Here is a 24,724-nt window from a genome sequence, read left to right on the forward strand (position 1 = left end):
CAAATTTCACAAGGATGCTAGGTAGTTGGTCATTTTGAGTTTTGCTGCTGACAGGGAAAGTCAAACATAAGTTGTCATAAAGTTACAAAATACCCACCCAGCTCCCTTTAATCAACTTCAACTACTCACTGTATATGGGAGCAGTCTCAGCAAACCAGTGGTTTTCTTCAATTTCAAAACTCCCTTTCGAAATTGACCACTGGTCTAATTTCTCATTTCCCCCAAGTCATTAAATGTAATACATCTACATTTATTTCTCTCTCCACCGTCAATCTAACCCCCTTTATCGTAGCCACCTGCTATGAGATGGAGCAACGCTTCATACCCTTATAGGAACTCATCTGGTTCCGGTTGGTTGACGGAGTGTCCATGTCCATGGGGCTTGGTCCATCTACACCAAGTGTCGTCGACAGGGCCTGGAGCTAAATTTCCCTTAGCTGAGTACTTGACTCCCAAGGGCCAAATTATTTATATGTTTTATTAATAAAAAATAGAAATTAAATAATCTTGTTGTCAGCAGCAAACTCACTGATATAATGTTTGGTCTTACTAGATTCTCGGTTTCAATCTTATAGGGATGTCTATGTCTGAAGGTCACATTAAATGTCAGTTTGTCAACACTTCAGGAGTATGTTAAGAAATAAGTTACAGTACAGGGTATAAAAGAACACCAGAGAACACCTAAACAAGAGAGCTACAAATACAGGGTATAAAATAATCACCCAGAACAGAGGAGTTCTCAAAAGGTCACAGTTTACTGAATCATGAGGAACACCTAAACAAGAGGCAACCAGCTAAACAAGGTACATGAATCATTATCAATGAACCACAGAAAATAGATAACAGACTTAACAATGAATAAGTCATCACTTGCTGTATCCGTCGTTCGTCAATGTCATGGTTACTTCTGTTAAGTTGTGGATTTCAGTCGTTCGGTTATATCTCTAAGTCCCTGGAGTCATAAAATAAATCAATTTTTGAAGAAATCACACAAAAAAAAAGTTCAATTTTGGACCCTTTGGGCCCCTTATTCCTAAACTGTTAGGACCAAAACTCCCAAAATCAAACCCAACCTTCCTTTTATGGTCATAAACCTTGTGTTTAAATTTCATAGATTTCTATTTACTTATACTAAAGTTATGGTGCAAAAACCAAAAATAATGCTGATTTGGGCCCCTTTTTGGCCCCTAATTCCTAAACTGTTGTGACCTCAACTCCAAAAGTCAATCCCAACCTTCCTTTTGTGGGCATAAACCTTGTGTTAAAATTTCATAGATTTCTATTCACTTAAACTAAAGTTATAGTGCGAAAACCAAGAAAATGCTTATTTGGGCCCTTTTTGGCCCCTAATTCCTAAAATGTTGGGACCAAAACTCCCAAAATCAATCCCAACCTTCCTTTTGTGGTCATAAACCTTGTGTTAAAATTTCATTGATTTCTATTCACTTTTACTAAAGTTAGAGTGCGAAAACTAGAAGTATTCGGACGACGACGACGACGCAGACGACGACGCCAACGTGATAGCAATATACGACCAAAAAATTTTTGCGGTCGTATAAAAATGTTTTATTAAAAATGATTTTTTTTAAGCGAAAATGTAGATATTTTTTTTTATGAATCAATGGTGAAGGTTTAATTTTTTTATTGATATTTTCTTATGTAATCATTATCATAAGGGTGAAGGTACTTATAATAGGTATTTCATTGTTTTAGTCAATATAAAAGACTGGCAACTGTGTTAGGTATTTGATAGTATAAGTCAATATATAATTGACTTATATTTTTTTTTTATGAATCAATGGTGAAGGTTTAACTTTTTTATTGATATTATTTTTAATCATTATCACAAGGGTGAAGGTACTTATAATAGGTATTTGATTGTTTTAGTCAATATAAAAGACTGGCAACTGTGTTAGGTAATTGATAGTATAAGTCAATATATAATATAAGATTTGCGTACATATTGTAATGATATAATGAGAAGTTTTTATATGTTGTTTTTCAAAAGACAGAATAGATATTTAAATAAGAAAAAAACAACACTTGAATATTAAATTAAATAACAATAGGTAAAAATATTTTAAAGATGTTGGTTATATTTTAAAGTATTTAACTGCGTAAATAATGATAATATTAAAACATTTAATATATCTTGATTTTGAATATAATAATTTCATTTTTGATTCATATTTTGAGCTGTTTTCTGAAGAGACAATCTGTAATTCTAGAATATACACGCTTATATACATTGGTATAAGAAAGTTTCATCCAAGAACCTTTTGGCGACGGATTTAAGGGTATTTCTGCGATGTTATAATCATATGGTTGTTTAAATATGGTTGACGCAGTTGGGTAAGTGCGTTTAGAGACACAAAATATTATATGTTATTAAGAATCCAAACCTTTATTTTCGCACAGTTATTGTGGTATTTTTAAAGAACGGCGAACCTATCTTCAGAAAATAGCGCCTAAATGATTAAAATTGATGCAATTGTTTAAGTCCACTCTTAGGGAAATGTAGGGTTTTATAAGTTTTAAAAGTATTTAGCGATAGATGAAATAGGATTATTTATAGAGTACATAAATCTATACTAAGGGTTTAAAAAGGGAAATGTTTTCATAATAAAACAATTTAGGACTTAAAATATGGAAATAAGTATCATATGGTTATAACCGTTATAAACAATAACGTGATACATCTTCCACAAATATTTTAATGTGATGCTGATTGTATTAAAAGAAAATTAGCAAACCAAGAAAAAAAAGAGAAAAAGAGGAGCATAAAGTCATGTATAACTTCAGGTTTAAGTTATATGACAAATGATAATAGTGCTAATTTAGAAAGTAGTCAAGACATGCCTGTTGATAAAATCAAAATACCAAAGAAAACATGAATGTTCCCCATGTCAGATTTGCTCTAAATGCTTTGGTTTCAGAGATATAAGCCAAAATCTACATTTCGCCCCTATGTACTATTTTTAGCCATGCCGGCCATCTTGGTTGGTTGGCCGGGTCACGCCACACATTTTTAAAATCAGATACCCAAATGATGATTGTGGCCAAGTTTGGTTGAATTTGGCTCAGTAGTTTCAGAGGAGAAGATTTTTTAAAAGAATACTAAAATTTTAGAACAAGAGTGCACACGCTGAAATGTCTCGCCTTCTATACTAATCATTGGTATTATGTTGCTAGTCCTAAGTAAAAAGCTAAGCTTTATTACAACTGTCACATAAACTTAACATTAACCAAGATAACTAAACAAAGACCAATGAACCTTGAAAAAGAGGTCCAGGTCAGATGAACAATGCCAGGCAGACAGGTACAGCTAATAATGCTTCTATACAACATATATAGTTGACACATTACTTATAGTTTAAGAAAAATAGACCAAAACACAAAAACTTAACACTGCGCAATGAACCGTGAAAATGAGGTCACGGTTAAATAAAACCTGCTCGACTGACATAAAGATCATAAAATATTTCCATACACCAAATATAGTTGACCTATGGCATATAGCATTAGATAAAAAGACCAAAACTCAAAAACTTAACTTTGACCACTGAACCATGAAAATGAGGTCAAGGTCACATGACATTCTGCCCGCTAGACATGTACACTTAACAATCATTCCATACAACAAATATAGTAGACCTATTGCATATGGTATGAGAAAAACAGACCAAAACACAAAAATTTAACTATAACCACTGAACCATGAAAATGAGGTCAAGGTCAGATGACACCTGCCAGTTGGACATGTACACCTTACAGTCCTTCCATACACCGAATATACTAGCCCTATTGCTTATAGTATCTGAGATATGGACTTGACCACCAAAACTTAACCTTGTTCACTGATCCATGAAATGAGGTCGAGGTCAAGTGAAAACTGTCTGACAGACACGAGGACCTTGCAAGGTACGCACATATCAAATATAGTTATCCTATTACTTATAATAAGAGAGAATTCAACATTACAAAAAATTTGAACTTTTTTTTCAAGTGGTCACTGAACCATGAAAATGAGGTCAAGGACATTGGACATGTGACTGACGGAAACTTCGTAACATGAAGCATCTATATACAAAGTATGAAGCATCCAGGTCTTCCACCTTCTAAAATATAAAGCTTTTAAGAAGTGAGCTAACGCCGCCACCGTAGCCGCCGCGCCGGGTCACTATCCCTATGTCGAGCTTTCTGCAACAAAAGTTGCAGGCTCGACAAAAATGGTTAATAATTTACTATAAAGGGCAATAACTCCTAAAAGGGTCAACTGACCATTTTGGTCATGTTGACTTATTTGTAAATCTTACTTTGCTGAACATTATTGCTGTTTACAGTTTAACTGTATCTATAATAATATTCAAGATAATAACCAACAAGAATGTGTCCAAAGTACAAGGATGCCCCACTCGCATTATCATTTTCCATGTTCAATGGACCATGAGATTGGGTAAAAAATCTAATTTGGCCTTAAAAGTTAAAAGATCAACCAAAAGGGAACATGTGTACTAAGTTTCAAGTTGAATGGACTTCAGCTTCATCAAAAACTACCTTGACCAAAAACTTTAACTTGAAACTCGCACTTTTAATTTCTCTGTTCAGTGGACCATGAAAATGGGATCAAAAGTTTAATTTTGTTTTAAAATAAGAAAGATCATATCATAAGGAACATGTGTACTAAGTTTCAAGTTGATTGGACTTCAGCTTCATCAAAAACTACCTTGACCAAAAACTTTAACCTGAAGTGGGACGAACGGATGGACGGACGGAAGGACGCACAGACCAGAAATCTTAATGCCCCTCTACTATCGTAGGTGGGGCATAAAAACAGTAAAATTTCCTTAAAATTACCAATTTAGGGGCAGCAACCCAACAACGGGTTGTCTGATTCATCTGAAAATTTCAGGGCAGATAGATCTTGACCTGATAAACAATTCTACCCCATGTCAGATTCGCTCTTTATGCTTTGGTTTTTGAGTTATAAGCCAAAAACTGCATTTTACCCCTATGTTCTATTTTTAGCCATATCGGCCATCTTGGTTGGTTGGCCGGGTCACTGGACACATTTTTTAAACTAGATACCCCAATGATGATTGTGGCCAAGTTTGGTTTAATTTGGCCCAGTAGTTTCAGAGAAGAAGATTTTTGTAAAAGTTAACGACGGCGGACGATGACGGCGGACGATGGACGACGGACGCAAAGTGATGGGAAAAGCTCACTTGGCCCTTCGGACCAGCTGGTGAGCTAAAAATGTGCTAAATTTCTCAATGGAATATAGCAGTCATATTTGACAGCAGAATGAGTTGTCATCTATAATGCTTTGTAGGAATAAAAGTCTTGTAGTTAATAGCATTTTTGGGGACATTTATTTTTATAAAGAATCAATGTGTTGTTCGGTCACTTGTTGAAATGTAATTTCATTTGAATACTTGGATTATTCATTCTATAAAAATATCATTCTGTTTTTTGCATTATACTAATTGTGTATGATTATTGTCAGCATTGCATAATCAGGTTTCAAATTCAGCAGTAGTGATACACTTTTAAAAGTGTTTTCTTCACAATATTTGCAACTGATTTATTTTCATGTTCAATATATTACCACAAAAAAAAGTCCCAAAACTTAGAAAAAAATAAAGACTGACAAAACAACTCTTTGATGGATCTTTATACTGTGGATTCATTTATTTCTGTGGGTACTTATTTTCGTGGATAACGAAAAACTTGTAAGTTCGTGAATATTTAATTTTGTAGTTTTGCTGAGGTCTGCATACAAGCCTATAAAAAATTTGACATTTGTTGAACATTTTATTTCGTGGTTTACCTGTATCCACCAAATCCTCGGAAATTGGTATCCAACGAATAATAATGAATCCACATTATATACAGTGATGAAATATCCCTACCTTTGTTTCTTGTGGTACTTCTTCCACAGCTATTTGACCCTCATCTTTTGATGCGCACTGCTCACCTAAATTTATCAGTTTTCCATTTGGTGAAAACCCTCCTACACATTTATCATTTGGTATTTTTCTATATCTGTGAAAAAAAACAAAATAATTGTATTACAATTCTGTTAGCATTATAACCAATGCATCCTGCCTCATAGTCTGGAAAGTCTTTTTATGTATTGAGCAATTCATCTTCTTCCTCCACAACTTCTTACTATGGAAAATGTGCCCATATCTATGGCAACAGACATGTGTGATTAAAGTTTGACACAGAATAGGACATATTTTTATTATCATATTGAAATTAAAAATTTTGAGCTGATAACAAATTCTCACTTGCTTTAAGAAACAATAAATATTTTTTATTATGTGATGTAAATTTCAGATAAAATTTACCTTTATGTTAATGAGGGAGAGACTCTTGCTTCCATATATTAACTTCAGTTAAATTAAGTTAAAATAATAATAAATACCCTTGTGTTATAACTTGTTCTTCGTGACCTTGCTTACATACATCCACTTTAGGTAAATTAAAATTAGGCTGTTCTACACAATCATCCCTACCATTAGGTCTGTAAAACCCATAATCACTGAAATATTTATATAATGCATGCATTATTTTTTTGTTTTTTTCACACAGCAGTAAATATTGTTTTATCTTAATCTCTTTGACTTAAATGTATTTGTTTTTGCAACCTTTTTCAAAATTTTTGGGAATGGAATTCCAGGAAATTTAAATTTTAATGTGAATTGTACATTTTTAACTGCTTTTTACATACACTTTTTATATCTGAGACCTTTTTTTAGATATTGTTAATTAATCTTTGTTCCTAATCATAAATACTACATCTATTTTTTTCTATTTTCAGATGCAGTTCAATTATATTCTTAATGCATACGAAACTTCATCTAAATCCAAAATATTGCACAATTACTATTACTTGGCATTAGTGCAGTAACTGTAAGATAAAGGAAAGATTTTACATCTTGTAAGTTGTAATTTTGGAAATGAATTTATTGGTGTACCCAGTATAAACTATACAAATTCACTGGCATACAAATAAAAGTAAAATAGAATTTATTGGTGTATGAAAGGAATTTTATTATATGTTTTTGAGTGACTTGGTCCAGTTTATACACCAAGAAATTCCCTTTGAAAGGTGCTTATTCCTTATAATTCTTTAAAATAGCAGATAAAGAATGTGTTATATAAAAGTACAAATGTCAACATGGTAATACAAAAATATTTCACTTCAATAACAACTACTAGAAGCCTTTTCTGCCAATCATATCAAAGTATTTCAAAATATGCAAATCATATAAAATTTATTTACATGTAAAAATGTTTTCAGTTAGTCCATTATTGAAGACAAACATCATTAATGTGTAATACCAGAGATAAGGAACTTCAAAGAAATCTCATGAAAAGTCAGTACTAAATCCTTTTTTGTGCGACATCTATCAATTTATTATCCATAAAGTCTTTATTTCAAAATTATATCCATCAAAAATTTTAACCAATAATTGAAAATTTGCTGAAAATTAGAAAAATTTTGAAAAGTTGAATGATTAAAATATAACTAGAGAGCCCTATGATATTTCTGTATATATATATAATATAGAAATTTTAATAATTTGGCTCACTCTGGTGTTACTATTATGACAATGAACTGAATATATCAATACACCAGCCATTATTCAGATCTTACCATTCATAATCATCCCTGACACATGTACATGCTTCTCCTGTATGTTCCAATGGGTGATCTGCACCATTATAGCACCTTCATAAGGACAAAATTTAGACATATCAAATAATTTTTCTTTTGATGAACTATTCAACTTGAACATAAGGGATCATTTCAAAATAAAATGATTAGAGCTAATTTCATATTGCTTGTAGAGCACAACTTTGGTTGGTTTGCTTGCTTTAAATAAATAAATGTTTTGCTCAAGCATTGTAATAAAGATTGATATCTGCAAACAATATAAATATATATTATATTGCCTTAATAATCTCTCTTTTTTTTTAACTATTTTTATTTTTTCTACCTTGGATGATAGTAATTGGTTGTTTATTGTATGGCATGCTTTAATTCTTAACATATCATTTTAATACAAACAAACATACACATCCCATTTAAAGAAAATCTGAATTCACTCAACACTATTTACATACCATGAGTCTTTTTTTACTTTCTTAAACGTTTCTTTATTTCCCAGTAGACATCCTTGTATATTTCCTTTTTCATTACTTGTTTCGTGGGGTACCCATGTGTCATAATCAGTTGCAGTATCTATTCAAATAAAATAACATCAATTAGCGCTATTTAAAGAAATTTGCCTTTGATCTTACTGACTGATAATTTCCTTTCTCAGCAAGTACAGTAGAGTGATATGAAATTATTCGCTAGAAACGAAGGGCACATGTCCCGTTGTCAATTAAATTAACAATGTTAACATTGTCAATGGTAAAATAGCGATAAACAGATTATCATTTATCATCTCAACTCAATTACTTTTCTCACTTTCGACAAAATCAATCTCATTGAGACCAACAATAATCTATAACTCTAATGTAATGTTGACAGTCATACAAATAACATCAGCTTTATCTTCAGCTGTATGAGCAATAAAACATTAGCTTGCCAAGTATAATGAGATCATGAAAATGAATTAACATTATATGTACAAGGGGTTTAATAAAGCCTTCCAAAATAATGTTTAGGAATAAAACCACCTATTCACAGACCCATTGCAATCCATGTTAAATTCTGTAATTTCAAGCATTCTTAGCTATTTTGTCTTTAGTTCAATTAAAGTGACAGTCATTTAATAATGAACTACAGTATACCTTGTCCTGGCTTGTGCTGAAGAATTTAATTGCATATTAGAGCATACCATCCCTGAAGTTTGGTAGTACAAAAAAAGGTACTCTTGATCAGAGCTACAAGGCAAAGATGCCCTCCTATTTAAATTTCATATATATTTTTTAATAATTCAAAAGGAAAACAAGGCTTCTGCAGGGATCTTAAGTCCTTAAACTTTCATTTAATACTAAAACAACCTAAATATTTTACTTTTTGACAAAGCTGAACTATTTTGTTTAAAATATGTACTACTTTTTGTATGATACTTATGATGGGGCCTGAGTTTAGTGGTTCTATAACTATATTGTATAGTTAAAATGAATGAAAATCCCAAATATATGAAGAAAAGAAAATATACAGTTAAATATCAAGGATACATACTAACCAAACAACACAATAAACTAAAGACATTAAGGGGTCGCTTAAACAATTTTTTGATAACATCAGATCTGGTTACTTTAGGTTTTATTTAATGGGTATGGTGAATCAATACAAAAAGAAAAGACCTAAGAAAATATTATTTATTTCCCTTTTGAAATGATATGCTATAAGTGGGTATTAAGTGTAGAAACATATCTTACAATGAATTATTTACAGTTCTTGGGAGAAATAAAAATATTTCAAGTACTTCTAAACATACCTTTTTTTAAATAAAACTTGGAGGTTAGAGGCAAAGAAAGGACAGAAACTACCTTGTCCAAAGAAATAAGATGAAAAGTCACAGGGAACTTAAGATTGGGAATCACAAATTCATCAAACATACCACACTTCTTTTTGAATATTTTTTGGAAATCAATGATAAATGTGGTCCACTTCCTTGTATCTGGTTTATAGCCCCATATACTGACAGTCAAGGCCTTGGACCCTGGCTCTGTTAACAGTCCAGTAAACATGATGGTTTCATTACTCTCCTTATCAATGAAATCATATGTATGCCAACATCTTCCCTCATCTGTAGAAAATTTGATTAATTTAGGTTGAGTTGTATCAGCTGGGACTGCCACTAGTAAACTACCACTGTCTGCTATATGATAATGATGTGGACCATCTAAAGCCTGAAATAGAGAATAATAGATATACTGTGGATTTTTTTTTATCTAAGTGGTCACTCCAAGATGTTCAATCATAATAAGAAAAGGGTGATATGTTAATTATGAAAGCAATTTCAAGCATGCCTATATATTATCAATATGAACACTCTACCTATCACATTGGTACAAGTTAATTTTCGAAAGCAATTTCAAACATGCCATTGTATTATCAATATGAATACAGTGGATTCATTATTCATGAATATAAATCAATTTTAGTGTATTTCATGGGTACAGTCGAACCATGAATTTACATGTAAAACAGATTACACATTTTCTATATCTTAAAATGCAGAGAATGTCAAAACCATGAAATCAAATATGTATGAAAACGCAAGTTATCCTCAATCCACTAAAATTGATATACATGAAAATAAATGAATCCACAGTTCTCTTCCTATCAGATTGGTACAGCCTAATCATCAATAAAAAGCGTTCACATAAAGGATAATAAACAAGTTTGAAGCTTTCATTAATGAATAATTATTTGACAAAAGCTTTCACCAAACTGTTTTTTTTTTCACTTGATATATGATACTTATTAATTTGGCAAATAATTTCTGCATGCTCATTTTATTAAGCCCTTTCAGGTATTTTGCAGTGGCTTATAAACTAAATTATAAAAAGAAAACACCAAATAAGGTCCTTTGCATGTTTCATCCTACCACATTCTGTCTATGACTGTCCCAAAGGAACCTGTACTTCAGTGGAGTCATTTGTTAATGTATATCATATTTGTTTTTTTGTTTATTGTTTTGCATATATATTAATAAATACTTGCTATGCAGTATGGGTTTTGCTCATTGTTGAAGGCTGTATGGTGACCTATAGATGCTAACCTTCTTCATCATTTGGTCTCTGACACCAGAGTGAGGCAACCATACCAGAACTTTCTATTTTTATATACCTTTTATATTATATAATTACAAAATGCCTCTAGAAATATTGTCTCTACAAACTCCTACCATGCATTATGGTTTTATTTTGATTGTACCTATTGAATCAAAGAGTTCATTTACTTATTTAAGTAAGATTTCCTTTATTATATTTATGAGAGTGACAGACCTTTCTCCACTTATATCCACCATCTGTAGTTATATACACATCTGGTTTGGTCGTCTGTAAAGCATCAGCTACATGACCTGCATAATACAAAACATGTAAGACAATGTGCACAAAAGAGTAATTTAATGGAAAAGAGAACTTTAAGCTTAACAATGATGCAGGAGGGACACCCTTCCCCTCACCTGGGACAGTGGTGTCACAGAAAAATAAACTAAAAATCAAGTGGAAAATTAGATAGGCATCAAGCACTAAAATCAACAACAAAAAACAATAAATGGACAAAAGACACACAGTACCAATTTAAAATTACTAGCAGTTACTGAAAGCTAGATTAAAGAAAATTACAACTAATAAATAAATCATTATAACAAGCTCTATTTCATAATAACGTTTGCTTTTTGATAAATTCATTATGAATACACCTACCATGAGCTAGAATGACACCTGTGGCACTTGGGACACTAAGAGGTAATTCTGATATAATCCCTCTGCTTCTACTGTATGTCCCATGAATCTGCAAGGCACATTCCTACAATAAAGGAACAATATAAATTATTACTGTGTCATTTAAATACACCAATTCCATTTTAATTTATTAATTTTTAATGCAATGATTTTTTCTAATATACAGGATCCATCCAAATTAAATCCCAATGTTTTGTTAGTACATGTACTGTTATTGAGAGCCATGTATGAATGTCAATGTGTTTTACCATCCCAGAACTTGACAATTTAAATAACTATACATGGTTTACTTCTGACAAAGCCTACAGTAGTCTTAGAGGATTTAAAACACTGACAGTCAAAATGTCAAGGTCTTAGATGATAAAACACATTGGCAGTCAAATTGTCAAGGTCTTAAAAGAAAAACACAACTGACAGTCAAATTGGCATGGTCTAAGAAGAACAAACCCACTGACAGTCAAATTGTCAAGGTCTAAGAACAAACCCACTGACAGTCTAATTGTCAAGGTCAAAGAAGAACAAACCAACTGAAAGTCAAATTGTCAAGGTCTAAGAACAAACCCACTGACAGTCAAATTTTCAAGGTCTTAGATGATAACACTGAAGGTCCAAATGTAAAGGACTTGAAATTACACCTATATATTTAAGAACCACTAATATTTGTGTGTATGTTACATCCAATCATAAATTATTGAGGTAGACTCTGCAAGTTCATTAAGGGGAAACTTTTGGTATCTAGAAAAAAAATGCTATCAATTACATTTCAATTGGGGAAGTTTGTTTTTTTGCATAACCATGGTAGGTAAATTCAGAAAAGCACTTCAGATGCCTGAAATTTATAACGTTTTGTTTTCATATTTGATGTTGTTGAAATGTCCCACTATGGGAAGCTTTTTATAACTTCATGTATACAATTTATTAAGTTGTATTTTTAAATGTACCGTTAATTTAAAGAAAAACAAGAGGCTGTCACAACGACAGCAAACCGGATTTATTAACATTTATTTGTGTCCTGGCAATATCACAAGAACCATTACTGATGAATGGTGAAAGTGAAAATCGTCAATATCAAATTTGACCTCCATTTTGTCATCAGTATCAACATATTAAAATTTGAAAAGCTTAGATTGAATGGTTCATGAGTAAATGCAACAACCTGAATGGAAACGCCATTTTACGATCTTTCAAGAACCATAACTCCTGAACGGTAAAAGTCAAAATCGTCATTATTGAACTTGACCTCTATTTTGTCATCAGTAACAACATATTAAAATTTCAAAAGCTTTGGTTGAATGGTTCATGAGAAAATGCACGGACACGACAGGAAAAACCATTTTTCAATCTTTCAAGAACCATAACTCCTGAACGGTAAAAGTCAAAATCGTCATTATTGAACTTGACCTCCATTTTGTCATCAGTAACAGCATATTAAAATTTCGGAAGCTTTGGTAGAACAGTTCATGCATAAATGCACGGACACGACTGGAAACTCCATTTTTCAATCTTTCAAGAACCATAACTCCTGAACGGTAAAAGTCAAAATTGTCATTATTGAACTTGACCTCCATTCTTTCATTAGTAACAACATATTAAAATTTGGGAAGCTTTGGTAGAACAGTTCATGCGTAAATGCACAGACAACTCCATTTTTCAATCTTTCAAGAACCATAACTCCTGAACAGTAAAAGTCAAAATCGCCATTATTGAACTTGACCTTCGTATAGTTGTCAGGAATAACATATTAAAATTTTAAAAGCTTTGGTTGAACGGTTCATGAGTTAATGCACGGACAACATTTGATTGCCGCCCGCCCGCCCGCCCGCCCGCCCGCCCGCCGTACATCCCCAAATCAATAACCGACATTTTTGTCACAAAAATCCGGTTAAAAACATTTAAGATATCCTGGAAGCACCAATTTAGATTGCACACTGTTTTAGTGTGTGACTCTAGCAATGTTGCAAATAACCTGGACCATCAACCTAGATATTGGCAGCAGATGTCATCAAATCTCAAGTATATATAAGTTTGCATTAGATTAAGTCTTCTTCTATTTTAATGTGTTATTACTAAATTCATGTGTACAATTTGTTTATTAAAAGTTATTCATTCTAGTTCTTTTTAATTTAGTTGTTGATTAATCAAACAAGTTCTTTGTAATTCATTTCAGTCCTGAAAATAAAACTGCCCAGATAAATCATTCTATTTCTATTAGTTATCCTCTTTAATTCTTGGTTATCATTTAATTTGTTTAAATAGAAGATTTTTTTAATTCCTTGGTACATTGTAATTCAGTTCCTGGATAATGTAAGAGGCCTTCTCATTTTTAGTTCCTGGTTACAATTCAGTTCCTGGATTTAACAAGATGCATTACAATTTTAGTTCCTGGTTACAATTCAGTTCCTGGATTTTACAAGATGCATTACAATTTAGTTCCTGGTTACAATTCAGTTCCTGGATTTAACAAGATGCATTACAATTTTAGATCCTGGTTACAATTCAGTTCCTGGATTTTACAAGATGCATTATATTTTTGTTCCTGGTTACAATTCAGTTCCTTGATTTTACAAGATGCATTATATTTTAGTTCCTGGTTATAATTCAGTTCCTGGATTTAAAAAGATGCATTCTATTTTTAATTCCTGGTTACAATTTAGTTCCTTGATTTGAAAAAAAAATGTATCTGTTTTTAATTCCTGGTTCTGATTTAGTTCTTCGATTCAAGCGAAGCAATCTTTTTATACTTGCTTGTTATTAAAACAAGCCCCTTTTTTAATTCATGTTAATACTTTAGTTTGGAAATGCCTAATATACCTTCTTTTTATTTACATTTCAGATTGCATTCACTAAAAGAATTTCATAAGAACAATATCTTATATTTTCTGTATTTTATTAGAGGCCTTCTCATTTGATCCTGTCCATAATTTTGTACCAGGATATCAAAATAAGTTGAGTTTGAATCTGACATATGTTATTGGGAGAAATAGTATCTCTAAATGCACCAAAAAAATGGTTACCATACTATTTTCATACGAAAAAAGAGGCTTTGAAAATAGGGAATTTTTGTAGCAGTGCAAAATTTATATTTTAGTCATATTTGAAATGGATTTTTTTTGAAAACTTGCATGCTTAAATGAAAAATTTGCTAGCATTTAGGTTAGCAGAGAGTTGGCTCCTTCAAACTAGTTTATCACAAACACGTTCTGTATGTGCCTGTCCCAAATCAATAGCCTGCATGTTATCAAGTGGTTGTTGTTTGTTGCTGTGTAACATATTTGTTTTTCATTTATTATTTTATACATAAATTAGTCTGTTAGTTTTCTTGTTTGAATAACTTAACATTTGTCATTCAGGGCAAGGCAGTACAGTGACTAATAGTTGTTAATTTCTGTTTCATTTTCTCATTGGCAATCATCACAGGCTTTTCCATGTAAATACTGCAAAGCTTCACACAAGATTTAAAATAACCCGAGTTTCATTTAATAGACATTGTCTAATAAATTTTGTGGCAAAAAGGGTGAGTGCCTTCAATGGATGTTTGGGAACTAGGTGCCATGTTCCTCAAGATAGAATATAATATATAACTATACCTTCTTCGGATCTTTACATGTAGACCCTTCAGGTTTGGGAACTGGGTGCCATGTTCCTCCTAGATTGTATGATATAACTGTATGAATACTATTATCATCTCTCATCTGACTGGCAAGATAAACTCCTCTCATTGACTGAACTCGGAAAAAATCAGTAGAATCTCCATAGTTAGGGTATAAATGTTTCTGTAATGATTCTGAATATAACATTCCCTTCCCTGATGAAGTGTACAGTGTACCATGACCAGTATCTGTAATCAAATTATAACATGTAGTCACCCAGAACTTCTTATTCTTGTTTAAACTAATGCAACTAAAACAGTGTTGAATAAATGAACATGTAATGAATGCTATTCAATTTATTAACTGTCATTTAATATGATATCTGTTGTGTGATACATTCTTCAAAGGTTGTATACACTACAGTTTTTATGAAAAACCTAAAAAGTTATAAAGGGACATCACTGAAGAATGGTAAAAGTGACACTTCTCAAATTTTGTAATTGATCTGAGTGGTGTGGTAAAATGTATTGTGTATAAGTTTCATAACATTTGGTTGAGCAAAGTTAATCTAGTAACGGAAATAAAATATCATTAGCAAATTATGAATACATTGTATTAGGAATATATGGCATTACACTTATCAAAACAGACAGTAATACACACATACCTCCTGGATTATCTACATGCATAAATACCAATCCTTCATTCATATCCAAGACTGAGAAAAACTGAAATAATTAAAATCAATCCTTCATTTATGTTAAACACAGAAAATTGGAATACATATATTAAATATGTAAGCAAAAACATATTTTGTCCTTCCCAATATTTTCTTAAGCTTTTATTTGTCTAGTAATATCTACCAGCAATGTGATAAAGTTAAGAAAATGAAACATGCCTTTCCAATTATCTCCCTTTACACGATTAAAGTGTACATCATCAAGATGGTTGATCATAACTATTTCTCTTCATGCACATCTTTATAGGGTGTTCTAATTGTGGTCAATTAGAACTGTAAGTGAACACACACAAGGAGAACCCTTGCCTGGAATATTATAAGTATGGTTAAATTTGATTATTTCCCCTTGAACTTGGATTATATTCCTTCATGCAAATCCTAAGGACAAGTTCTACAAATGAGTAAATTTCCTCAATATATGTCTAGCTATTAAGTAATTCCACTTACAAAGAATATAAACAAACTAACAGACAGTGTGAGATCTGTCACCTATATACTCCTATAAAACTTTGATTGCAGGGGGTATAATAAAATGTTTAACCAACAACTCTAGATAGCTTCCTGTAGTAGAAAGAGGATTTTTACCCTTCTTTCTAATTTTTTTTTTATTTTATTGTTAAAGTCGGGCAGTATTTTTGAATAGTTATTTTCTACAAAGAAGCATGGTGACCCATTTTTGGCTCCAGAAAATAAAGTTTTTGATAACTATTTCAAATTTGCACATTATGTTTGGAAACCATAATATCATGAAATATAAATGAATTAAACAAGATTTTTGATGTGAGGATGTCATAACTCAAATTATTAAAAATGAAGAAAATGCTGAAATTTCAAGGGTCCGGAAATGGTCATATTTGCCAGTCTTGTCCTAAACTGAAAGTATTTTGTCCTAAACGAGTAATTGGGATTTAGGACAAATTTTATTTTTCAACAGAAATAATTTCGGTCATTTCGTTGAGATCGAGTTTCAAAATCGCCATTTTGAACATCTTTTTGTTTTTTTTTATCGATTTCCTGTAATTAAACTGCTACTCCAGTAAAGTGTTATAATCCTGAGGGCCCTCCTAATAACTATATTAATGCCTCAGGGAGCTATTGGCTACTGATCGCTAATCTCTCTACCTGTGTTTTTAATTAGCACCTGGCTATAATATTGATCATAAGCTCAGAACTAATATTATAAAGAAATCAAAATTCCATAACAACTATCTTTATTATTTAATTACTTTTCAGCAAAAACCATTGTCAATTATGATTTAAAATTAAATTAAAACTTGATTTAAAAAAAGTATTTTTTCACTACTAACACACATGCTTTGTTTACTTCGTAATATGCATGCTTGAAATTCTCTTCCACAGATAAGACTTATAAGATAAATTTAAAATGATTGCATGCTTAATAAAGCAAGTGCAACTATTATCATTAATAGTCAAACACTATCAAAGGTAGAAAATTAAAAAGCCGATGATTTCCTGTGAATTTGATAAACAAAACTAATCCCGGAAATGAGTCCGGAATTGTTCTTTTTAGTATTGTCGTAAAACATCCGGTATGAAATTTGACTTCAAAATTGAAAGAAACGTGAGCGATGACTGAGAAGATTATCGTTTTAAGTCATTAAAATCATTTTATTTTTAAACTGTTGCCTTCCCTTAATTGCTCTTGATCGATTTTTAGGAAAATGGTAGGAAAATGGTAGGTAAAATCATGAAGTTAATGCGATGCAACAGTTAAACAAGTTTGTTGATGCGACGAGTATGAGCATACTCAGGGACTTTCTATACTGTTCCTGGCATACTCATGCAGTAATGTGATTTTGACAATCTTTTTAAGTTGTATCAAAATGAACGAAATGAGATGAAAAAATTTCCGGATCCTTGTGCTGAATGCAAGGTAATCTTTTTAAGTGTTTAAATCAATTTCTATGATTTCTTTTTACATGATTACTGAAAGTTTTATATAGTCTAACACACTTAATTTAAGCCTTACAAATACTTGATAACCATCCCTTTCCGAATATTTTACAGCCGATTTCAATGAGTGTGTAGCTAAAGGTAACATCTTTGGTTAGCTTGCCTGCTAGCTGAACTGTGAAGTCTTTGTTAGGTAAGGTGTACTACCCTCCTTTCAAATTATCTTAGTCCTACAGACAGATAGATTGGTTATCTGTCGGACTAGGCTACTCTTAAAGGAGGGTTGTTTACTTAACCTAACAAAGACTTCACGGTTCAGCTAGCAAGCAAGCTATCCAAAGATATTACCTTTGCCTACACACTCATTGAAATCGCTGTAATCAAATATCCTATAAAGGTCCTGCCAACAATTACTATTCCATAGAATGATATTGTAACAACTGACAGACAATTAGACAGACAATCTGATTACTGTAGAGCTCAGTATTTTGGCCTCTGGTCGTTAATATAATCATTCTTACCCTTTCTCCATTCATAGTTGGTAAGTACGTTCTATCCCATGTTGCTCCACCATCTGTTGATACCAACATTTTTCTTTGAGAACTCTGTAAAAGATGAAAATGTCAGTTATTTGGGATATTAATTTGCTATTTTTAGGTTAAGCTTTAAAATCCATTTTCATTATATGATTTTAAGTACATTAGAAAGAATTATATATTACAGAAATGAGCCATCTAAACCAATTAAGCTATCTGTGCAAGCTTCTAGTTTTTCCAAGGTATTCCTAAAGAATTTAGAGCCTCAAAGCCTATCGATTGATTTAAAGAATGAAAGACTGGTCTGTCATATAAAATTTACAAGCTTGCAACACGGGTTGTGAACAAAAGTGTCAAATGCCCTACTTGTAATGACAAAAAGAGATTTGTAGAGCATTACTAGAAAAATAGAAAAATAAATACAAATAACAAAATTTTGACATCTTTATGTTTAGTAAATCTTTTTTTCTAAAATATGCAACGTTAATATGTTTTCACATCAGTTGACACTTGACTATCTCACAATCTATCCATGAAAAACAGTCAAGACATCTACTTGTACATGAGAGTCAAGTCTGCAACTGAGAATGATTTGTCTATCAACAGAACTATCTGGTTTAAAAAATAATCTTGTGGACCACTTTAAATCTAAGAACATAACATGAAACTTCATTAAGTACCCCTGCTTTTTCTGGTACAGCTACATAAAGAAACTTGTCTTGGTGTCCAAATGATATCACATCTTTCATTAAAATTGTCCAACTTTTGCCAAGGTCAGTCGACTTCTTTAAATCATACTTGATTACAAAAACTACAATGTAAAGAAAAATCATTGCATAATGATACAAAAACAAATAATTACTTGTTTCATAACAGATTTTTCAAAAACCTCACAATGGATCTCTATTAACCATTACATGATTAAGAGGCCTGTGCTTTAATTGTGACACATTTTCATTATATTAGTTTCAATAAAAAAAATATGAAACGCTTAGCTGAGCGCAGCCTTGTAGTACAATTTCAGAGAGATCCATACACTTAAATACAAGTTATTATCTGGAAACTAGATATATGCTCGTTTTTGGCCCTTTTTGCCCCCTAATTCCTTCATAAATGGGGCAATAACCCCAAAACTCAATACCAGCCTTCCTTTTGTCAGATAGATCCATACTCTTACATACAAGATAGTGTCCAAAAACTACAAAAATGCTTGTTTTTGGCCCCTTTTCGGCCCTTAATTCCTAAACTGTTGGCACATTAACCCCCAATATCAATCCAAAACTTCTACTTGAGATATTAAACATTGTGGAACAATTTCAGAGCAATTGAAATACTTATACACAAGTTATTATCCTGAAAGTAGAAAAATGCTTGTTTTGGACCCCTAATTCCTAAACAGTATAGCTAATTTATATAAACCCTGAAACCAAATTTCAGAAATCCTTGTATTGTAGTTCCTGAGAAAAATTTGACAAAAATATTAATGGGACAGACGGACTGATGGAAGGACAGACAGAGGTAAAACAGTAAACCCCCCTTTTTCAAAGCAGGGGTTTAATTTTAAAGCAGGGGTATAATTATTTGATTGATTGATTGTTGCTTGCTTATAATTCTTAACCATTACCATACAGGGGCCTAAATATTACAGTCGTGCCCAAAGCACTGTTATTTGTTTCAAATGGCTTTCCATACATTTGGAGGTCAACGTAATGCCATTTATTTCAAAGTGTATGCATGTTTCCTCAATTAAACACTAAATATTCACTGGGGTAAAGCTGATGACCGTAACTGCATTCACGGTCATCCCAAGATGTCGGATGAAAAAATAGGTCAGTATCTGTATTGGCTGTTACAGTGTTTCTATATCATTTTCTTTACAAAGTATACATTGATATAGGAAATTCGATTTAAAAAAATCGCCAAGATGACCGTTAATCACAATCGAGATGACTGTAACAGAATCAGCAATTCATAACAAGGGTGACCGTAATTGGTTAAAAGATGACCGTAATTTGTAAAGGACGACCGTAATTTCTAAATGATGACCGTAACTTTTAAAGGATGATCGTCAATTCTAAGAAATATCCGTATTTGTATAACTACTTTTTTGTATCAAATGAGTAATGGTGTTGATATAAAACGTATTTATATGAGAGTATTATCCTATAGGTAGGAGAAAATAAGACATGCTTTAAATACAAAGTTCACCATATATATCTTTTTTTACGGTAGAGGGTATAATTTTTAAAATGAACATACAACAAGACATGCACATGCACATGCAAAAGTGAGGAAAACATGCAACAAAAGCGCGATTAAATGACGCCTTACAAGTATATAAAAAAAAGCGTGCTGCATAGCCTCCAATTAAAAGCCAAAAGATTTTTTTTAATTTCTTGAATTCCTTGTAATGACATATAATAAATGCACTTTTAAAAAAATGCCAATGGATGTACACCATTGATTTTTTATCGTCTTTGATTTGCCTTCTATTTTGTCTTGCAAGTAAAATAACAGAACACGTTTATAAAATACTACGACCAAACTAGTGAAGGCGAGCTCCAGCAAAATAGATCCTTAAAATAGTCTTGTGCGTATAGCGTATCACAAGGGGCAGGGGCCATTTAAAAAAAAAGGGGGGGTCCCAACCCAGGGTAAAGGGGGTTCAAACTATGTGTCCCCATTCAAATGCACTGATCGGTAAATAAAAAGGGGGTTCCAACCCCTGGACCCCCCCTTGGATCCACCACTATTAAGGGGAACCTTGTCAATTTGTATATACAGCAATGTTATTCATATATAACGACAAACTAAGATTTTAATCTGCCTCCTCTGGAACCATACACACAGGCTCGATTACCCGATATTCATATGTCTGATTAGTGTTTTTTATGCTCCATTCATGGGTATATGTTTTCTGGTCTGTGCGTCCGTTCGTTTGTTCGTCCGTTCGTCCGTCTGTCCCACCCCAGTTTAAAGTTTTTGGTCGAGGAGGTTTTTGATGACGTTGAAGTCCAATCAACTTGAAATTTAGTACACATGTTTTCTATGATATGATCTTTCTAATCATAATGCCAAATTACAGTTTTTTCCCATTTTAACGGTCCACTGAACATAGAAAATTATAGTGTAGATGAGGCATGTACTAGAGACACCTCAGGGGGACACATTCTTGTTTCTTCAACTTTTCGTCGTATCTCTGTCAATTTGTATTAAAATTTTAAAGTCGTTATCAATAAATATTTTATTGTTTACGAGAATTTGCAATTTACTATCATTGTCATGAACTCAAAATACGGCAAATAGTTAAAAATAAATTGATGAAACATGTTTATATCCGCTAACTAAGCCCCTATTGAGACAAACACAACAAAAAGCTATGAATACAAATACGGATATTCTTAGAATTGAGGTTCATCATTTAAAAGTTACGATCATCCTTTATAAGTTACAGTCATTCTTTACAAATTACGGTCATCTTTTACAAGTTACGGTCATCTGTTTACCAATCACGGTCATCCTTGTTTTATGTTACGGTCATCTTGAAAATATTTTGATAATGATTTACAGACATCTTAGCGATTTTTTCAAATTGAATTTCGCGTTTCCTGAACATTTTTCGGTAGTAATTTGTGATTTCTGTGTGAATCTTTTATAAATTTACATCGTATCAATGTATACTTTGTAAAGACAAGAGTGCACACACTGAAATGTCTCGCCTTCTTTACTTATCATTGATATTATGTTGATAGTCCTAAGTATAAAGCGTTATTACAACTGTCACATAAACTTAACATTAAACAAGATAGTTAAACAAAGACCAATGAACCATGAAAATGAGGTCAAGGTCAGATGAACCATGCCAGGCAGACATGTACAGCTAACAATGCTTCCATACAACAAATATAGTTGACCAATTACTTATAGTTTAAGAAAAATAGACCAAAACACAAAAACTTAACACTGTACAATGAACCGTGCAATTGAGGTCATGGTCAAATAAAACCTGCGGGACTGACATATAGATCATAATATATTTCCATACACCAAATATAGTTGACCTTTGGCATATAATATTAGATAAAAAGATCAAAACATAAAAACTTAACTTTGACCACTGAACCATGAAAATGAGGTCAAGGTCAGATGACATCTGCCCGCTAGACATGTACACCTTACAATCATTCCATACAACAAATATAGTAGACCTATTGCATAAAGTATGCAAAAAACAGACCAAAACACAAAAACTTAACTATAACCACTGAACCATGAAAATGAGGTCAAGGTCAGATGACACCTGCCAGTTGGACATGTACACCTTCCAGTCCTTCCATACACCAAATATACTAGCCCTATTGCTTATAGTATCTGAGATATGGACTTGTCCACCAAAACTTAACCTTGTTCACTGATCCATGAAATGAGGTCGAGGTCAAGTGAAAACTGTCTGACGGGCATGAGAACCTTGCAAGGTACGCACATACCAAATATAGTTATCCTATTATTTATAATAAGAGAGAATTCAACGTTACAAAAATTCTGAACTTTTTTTTCAAGTGGTCACTGAACCATGAAAATGAGGTCAAGGACATTGGACATGTGACTGACGGAAACTTCGTAACATGAGGCATCTATATACAAAATATGAAGCATCCAGGTCTTCCACCTTCTAAAATATATAGCTTTTAAGAAGTGAGCTAACACCGCCGCCGCCGGATCACTATCCCTATGTCGAGCTTTCTGCAACAAAAGTTGCAGGCTCGACAAAAATGATATAGAAACACTGTAACAGACAATACAGATACTGACCTAATTTTTCATCCGACATCTTGGGATGACCGTGAATGCAGTTACGGTCATCAGCTTTACCCCAGTGAATATTGTCATGTTTCTCAGTTTTAATGTTCATTTTAAGCATATATATGAAGCATATATATGAACTTCGAAAATTAAAATCGGACATAACAGTTTTTTTTGAGGGGTGGCCAAATACTTTTACAAATAGTGTAAACCAAAGGGCATATAACTACTGATTGTGTTTATTATTTAAATACACATAGGAAACAACTATTTCGGGTTGCAGGTCCAGTTAAAGTAAAAAATCGAAGAAAAAAAAAACAGCTAAATTTCAAATTCTTCCAAGTAAAAAAAAAATAAATGAAAAAATGCTTTTTGCACATGAGGACCAACTCAATTTTTTTTTAACAAAAAGATGAACCTCCAGTTGAATCTAAATTTAAATATATAGGGTTTGAAGGGGATTTTCATCATTTTCTGGATTTTCAAGAACAAAACTCTTTCAGAAACTACTCAAACTCCTATTCCAATCTAAAAGTACCTTAACATAGGAACCCTATGCTTCCTTCTTTTTTTTGGTTCAATTTTTGCTAGCAGAATATTTCAGGAAAGATGATACTATCTCAAACAGTCAGATAATAAAGTAGTCATCATCAGTGAGTCAATACAGGGATAGATTTTAGAGATGAAAGGAGACCATATAAAGAGTTTGTTTTCTAATTTGGCCCAAATTTTAAGATTTAAGATAACATTCAGAAAATCAGAGGCAATGACAGTCATCCTATATTAGTTTGGGAAAATTGAAAACTCATGTAATGTTGACATTAAGATGAAATACCCGTATAAAAGAAATAGCCAAAAACACCTTTCCATTGGTATGACATACAAAAACTTACATGTGGCAAAGAATGGATGAGTATTAGCTGAATCAATTGCTGCATATATAGTCTGATCTGTATCCACTTTTGAATTGAAACCCCTGAAATGTTTGAAATATTATTGTCAGTAAAGTAAAATACTATCCTCTTATCATATCTTATTACCTATCTTAGTATAATCTAACGAAAATTGGCAATAAAACACTGTTTTTTTGTTATAATAAAGTTCCTTGTACACCTACATGTATGGAATACAGCTTCATAATGATTTTCATTCACTTATATTCCTATTGTCCAGTGTTATAGTTTTCAGACTTGTGGCAACGTTATAACTATTAAGACTTAATGTACATGTGCTGTGTGTTCATTTTTTTATTTTAAAGAAAATTTCTCAATTCTATTTAGATGAAGGTCATTTAAAACAAAATCAACCCTTCAAACAATGGCTTTTCCATTTGCACTGAGCCTCCTTTTACATCACATGTGTTTTTGAATGATAATTACCATTTAAAAACTTGGACAGATTCTGCAATTCTTCTCCAGTTTTTACCATTATCCTCACTCACATAAATGGTCTGAAAAGTCATAAATGGTAAATATGAACAACTTTTTTTTATCTCGTCTTCAAAGTTTTAACCATGTGTGTATGGAATATAGGTATTAAAGAAAGTGTCGCATAAAAAACTCCCAGGATAATTTAGAGTTTTGTTATAATTAACTCACACTTAATCTTCTGGAAGCTGCAAGAAAACCATTACAAACTGGAATTTCAACCATTTGCAATGAAAATATTCAGACTATGTACGGCAATGTAATGTC

At 32.3% G+C, this 24,724-nt stretch overlaps 1 protein-coding gene across 3 annotated transcripts in view; it reads right to left on the reverse strand.

Annotated features, from left to right (window-relative positions):
• Window positions 1-24,724, reverse strand: part of LOC143045486 (sortilin-like) — a 52,169-nt gene that overhangs the window by 11,942 nt on the left and 15,503 nt on the right. For all 3 annotated transcript variants that reach the window (XM_076218034.1, XM_076218043.1, XM_076218024.1), the window contains 13 exons: window positions 24,410-24,480; window positions 23,924-24,006; window positions 18,908-19,038; window positions 18,213-18,296; window positions 15,706-15,766; window positions 15,036-15,286; window positions 11,410-11,512; window positions 10,984-11,060; window positions 9,591-9,882; window positions 8,137-8,254; window positions 7,667-7,741; window positions 6,431-6,547; window positions 5,913-6,045 (listed from right to left, as the gene is read on the reverse strand). In XM_076218034.1, the coding sequence (XP_076074149.1) occupies window positions 5,913-6,045; window positions 6,431-6,547; window positions 7,667-7,741; window positions 8,137-8,254; window positions 9,591-9,882; window positions 10,984-11,060; window positions 11,410-11,512; window positions 15,036-15,286; window positions 15,706-15,766; window positions 18,213-18,296; window positions 18,908-19,038; window positions 23,924-24,006; window positions 24,410-24,480 (1,596 nt within the window). The remainder of the gene's footprint in view (window positions 1-5,912; window positions 6,046-6,430; window positions 6,548-7,666; window positions 7,742-8,136; window positions 8,255-9,590; window positions 9,883-10,983; window positions 11,061-11,409; window positions 11,513-15,035; window positions 15,287-15,705; window positions 15,767-18,212; window positions 18,297-18,907; window positions 19,039-23,923; window positions 24,007-24,409; window positions 24,481-24,724) is intronic.

Source organism: Mytilus galloprovincialis, chromosome 1, assembly GCF_965363235.1.
Source record: "Mytilus galloprovincialis chromosome 1, xbMytGall1.hap1.1, whole genome shotgun sequence".
Taxonomy (NCBI): Eukaryota; Metazoa; Mollusca; class Bivalvia; order Mytilida; family Mytilidae; genus Mytilus; species Mytilus galloprovincialis.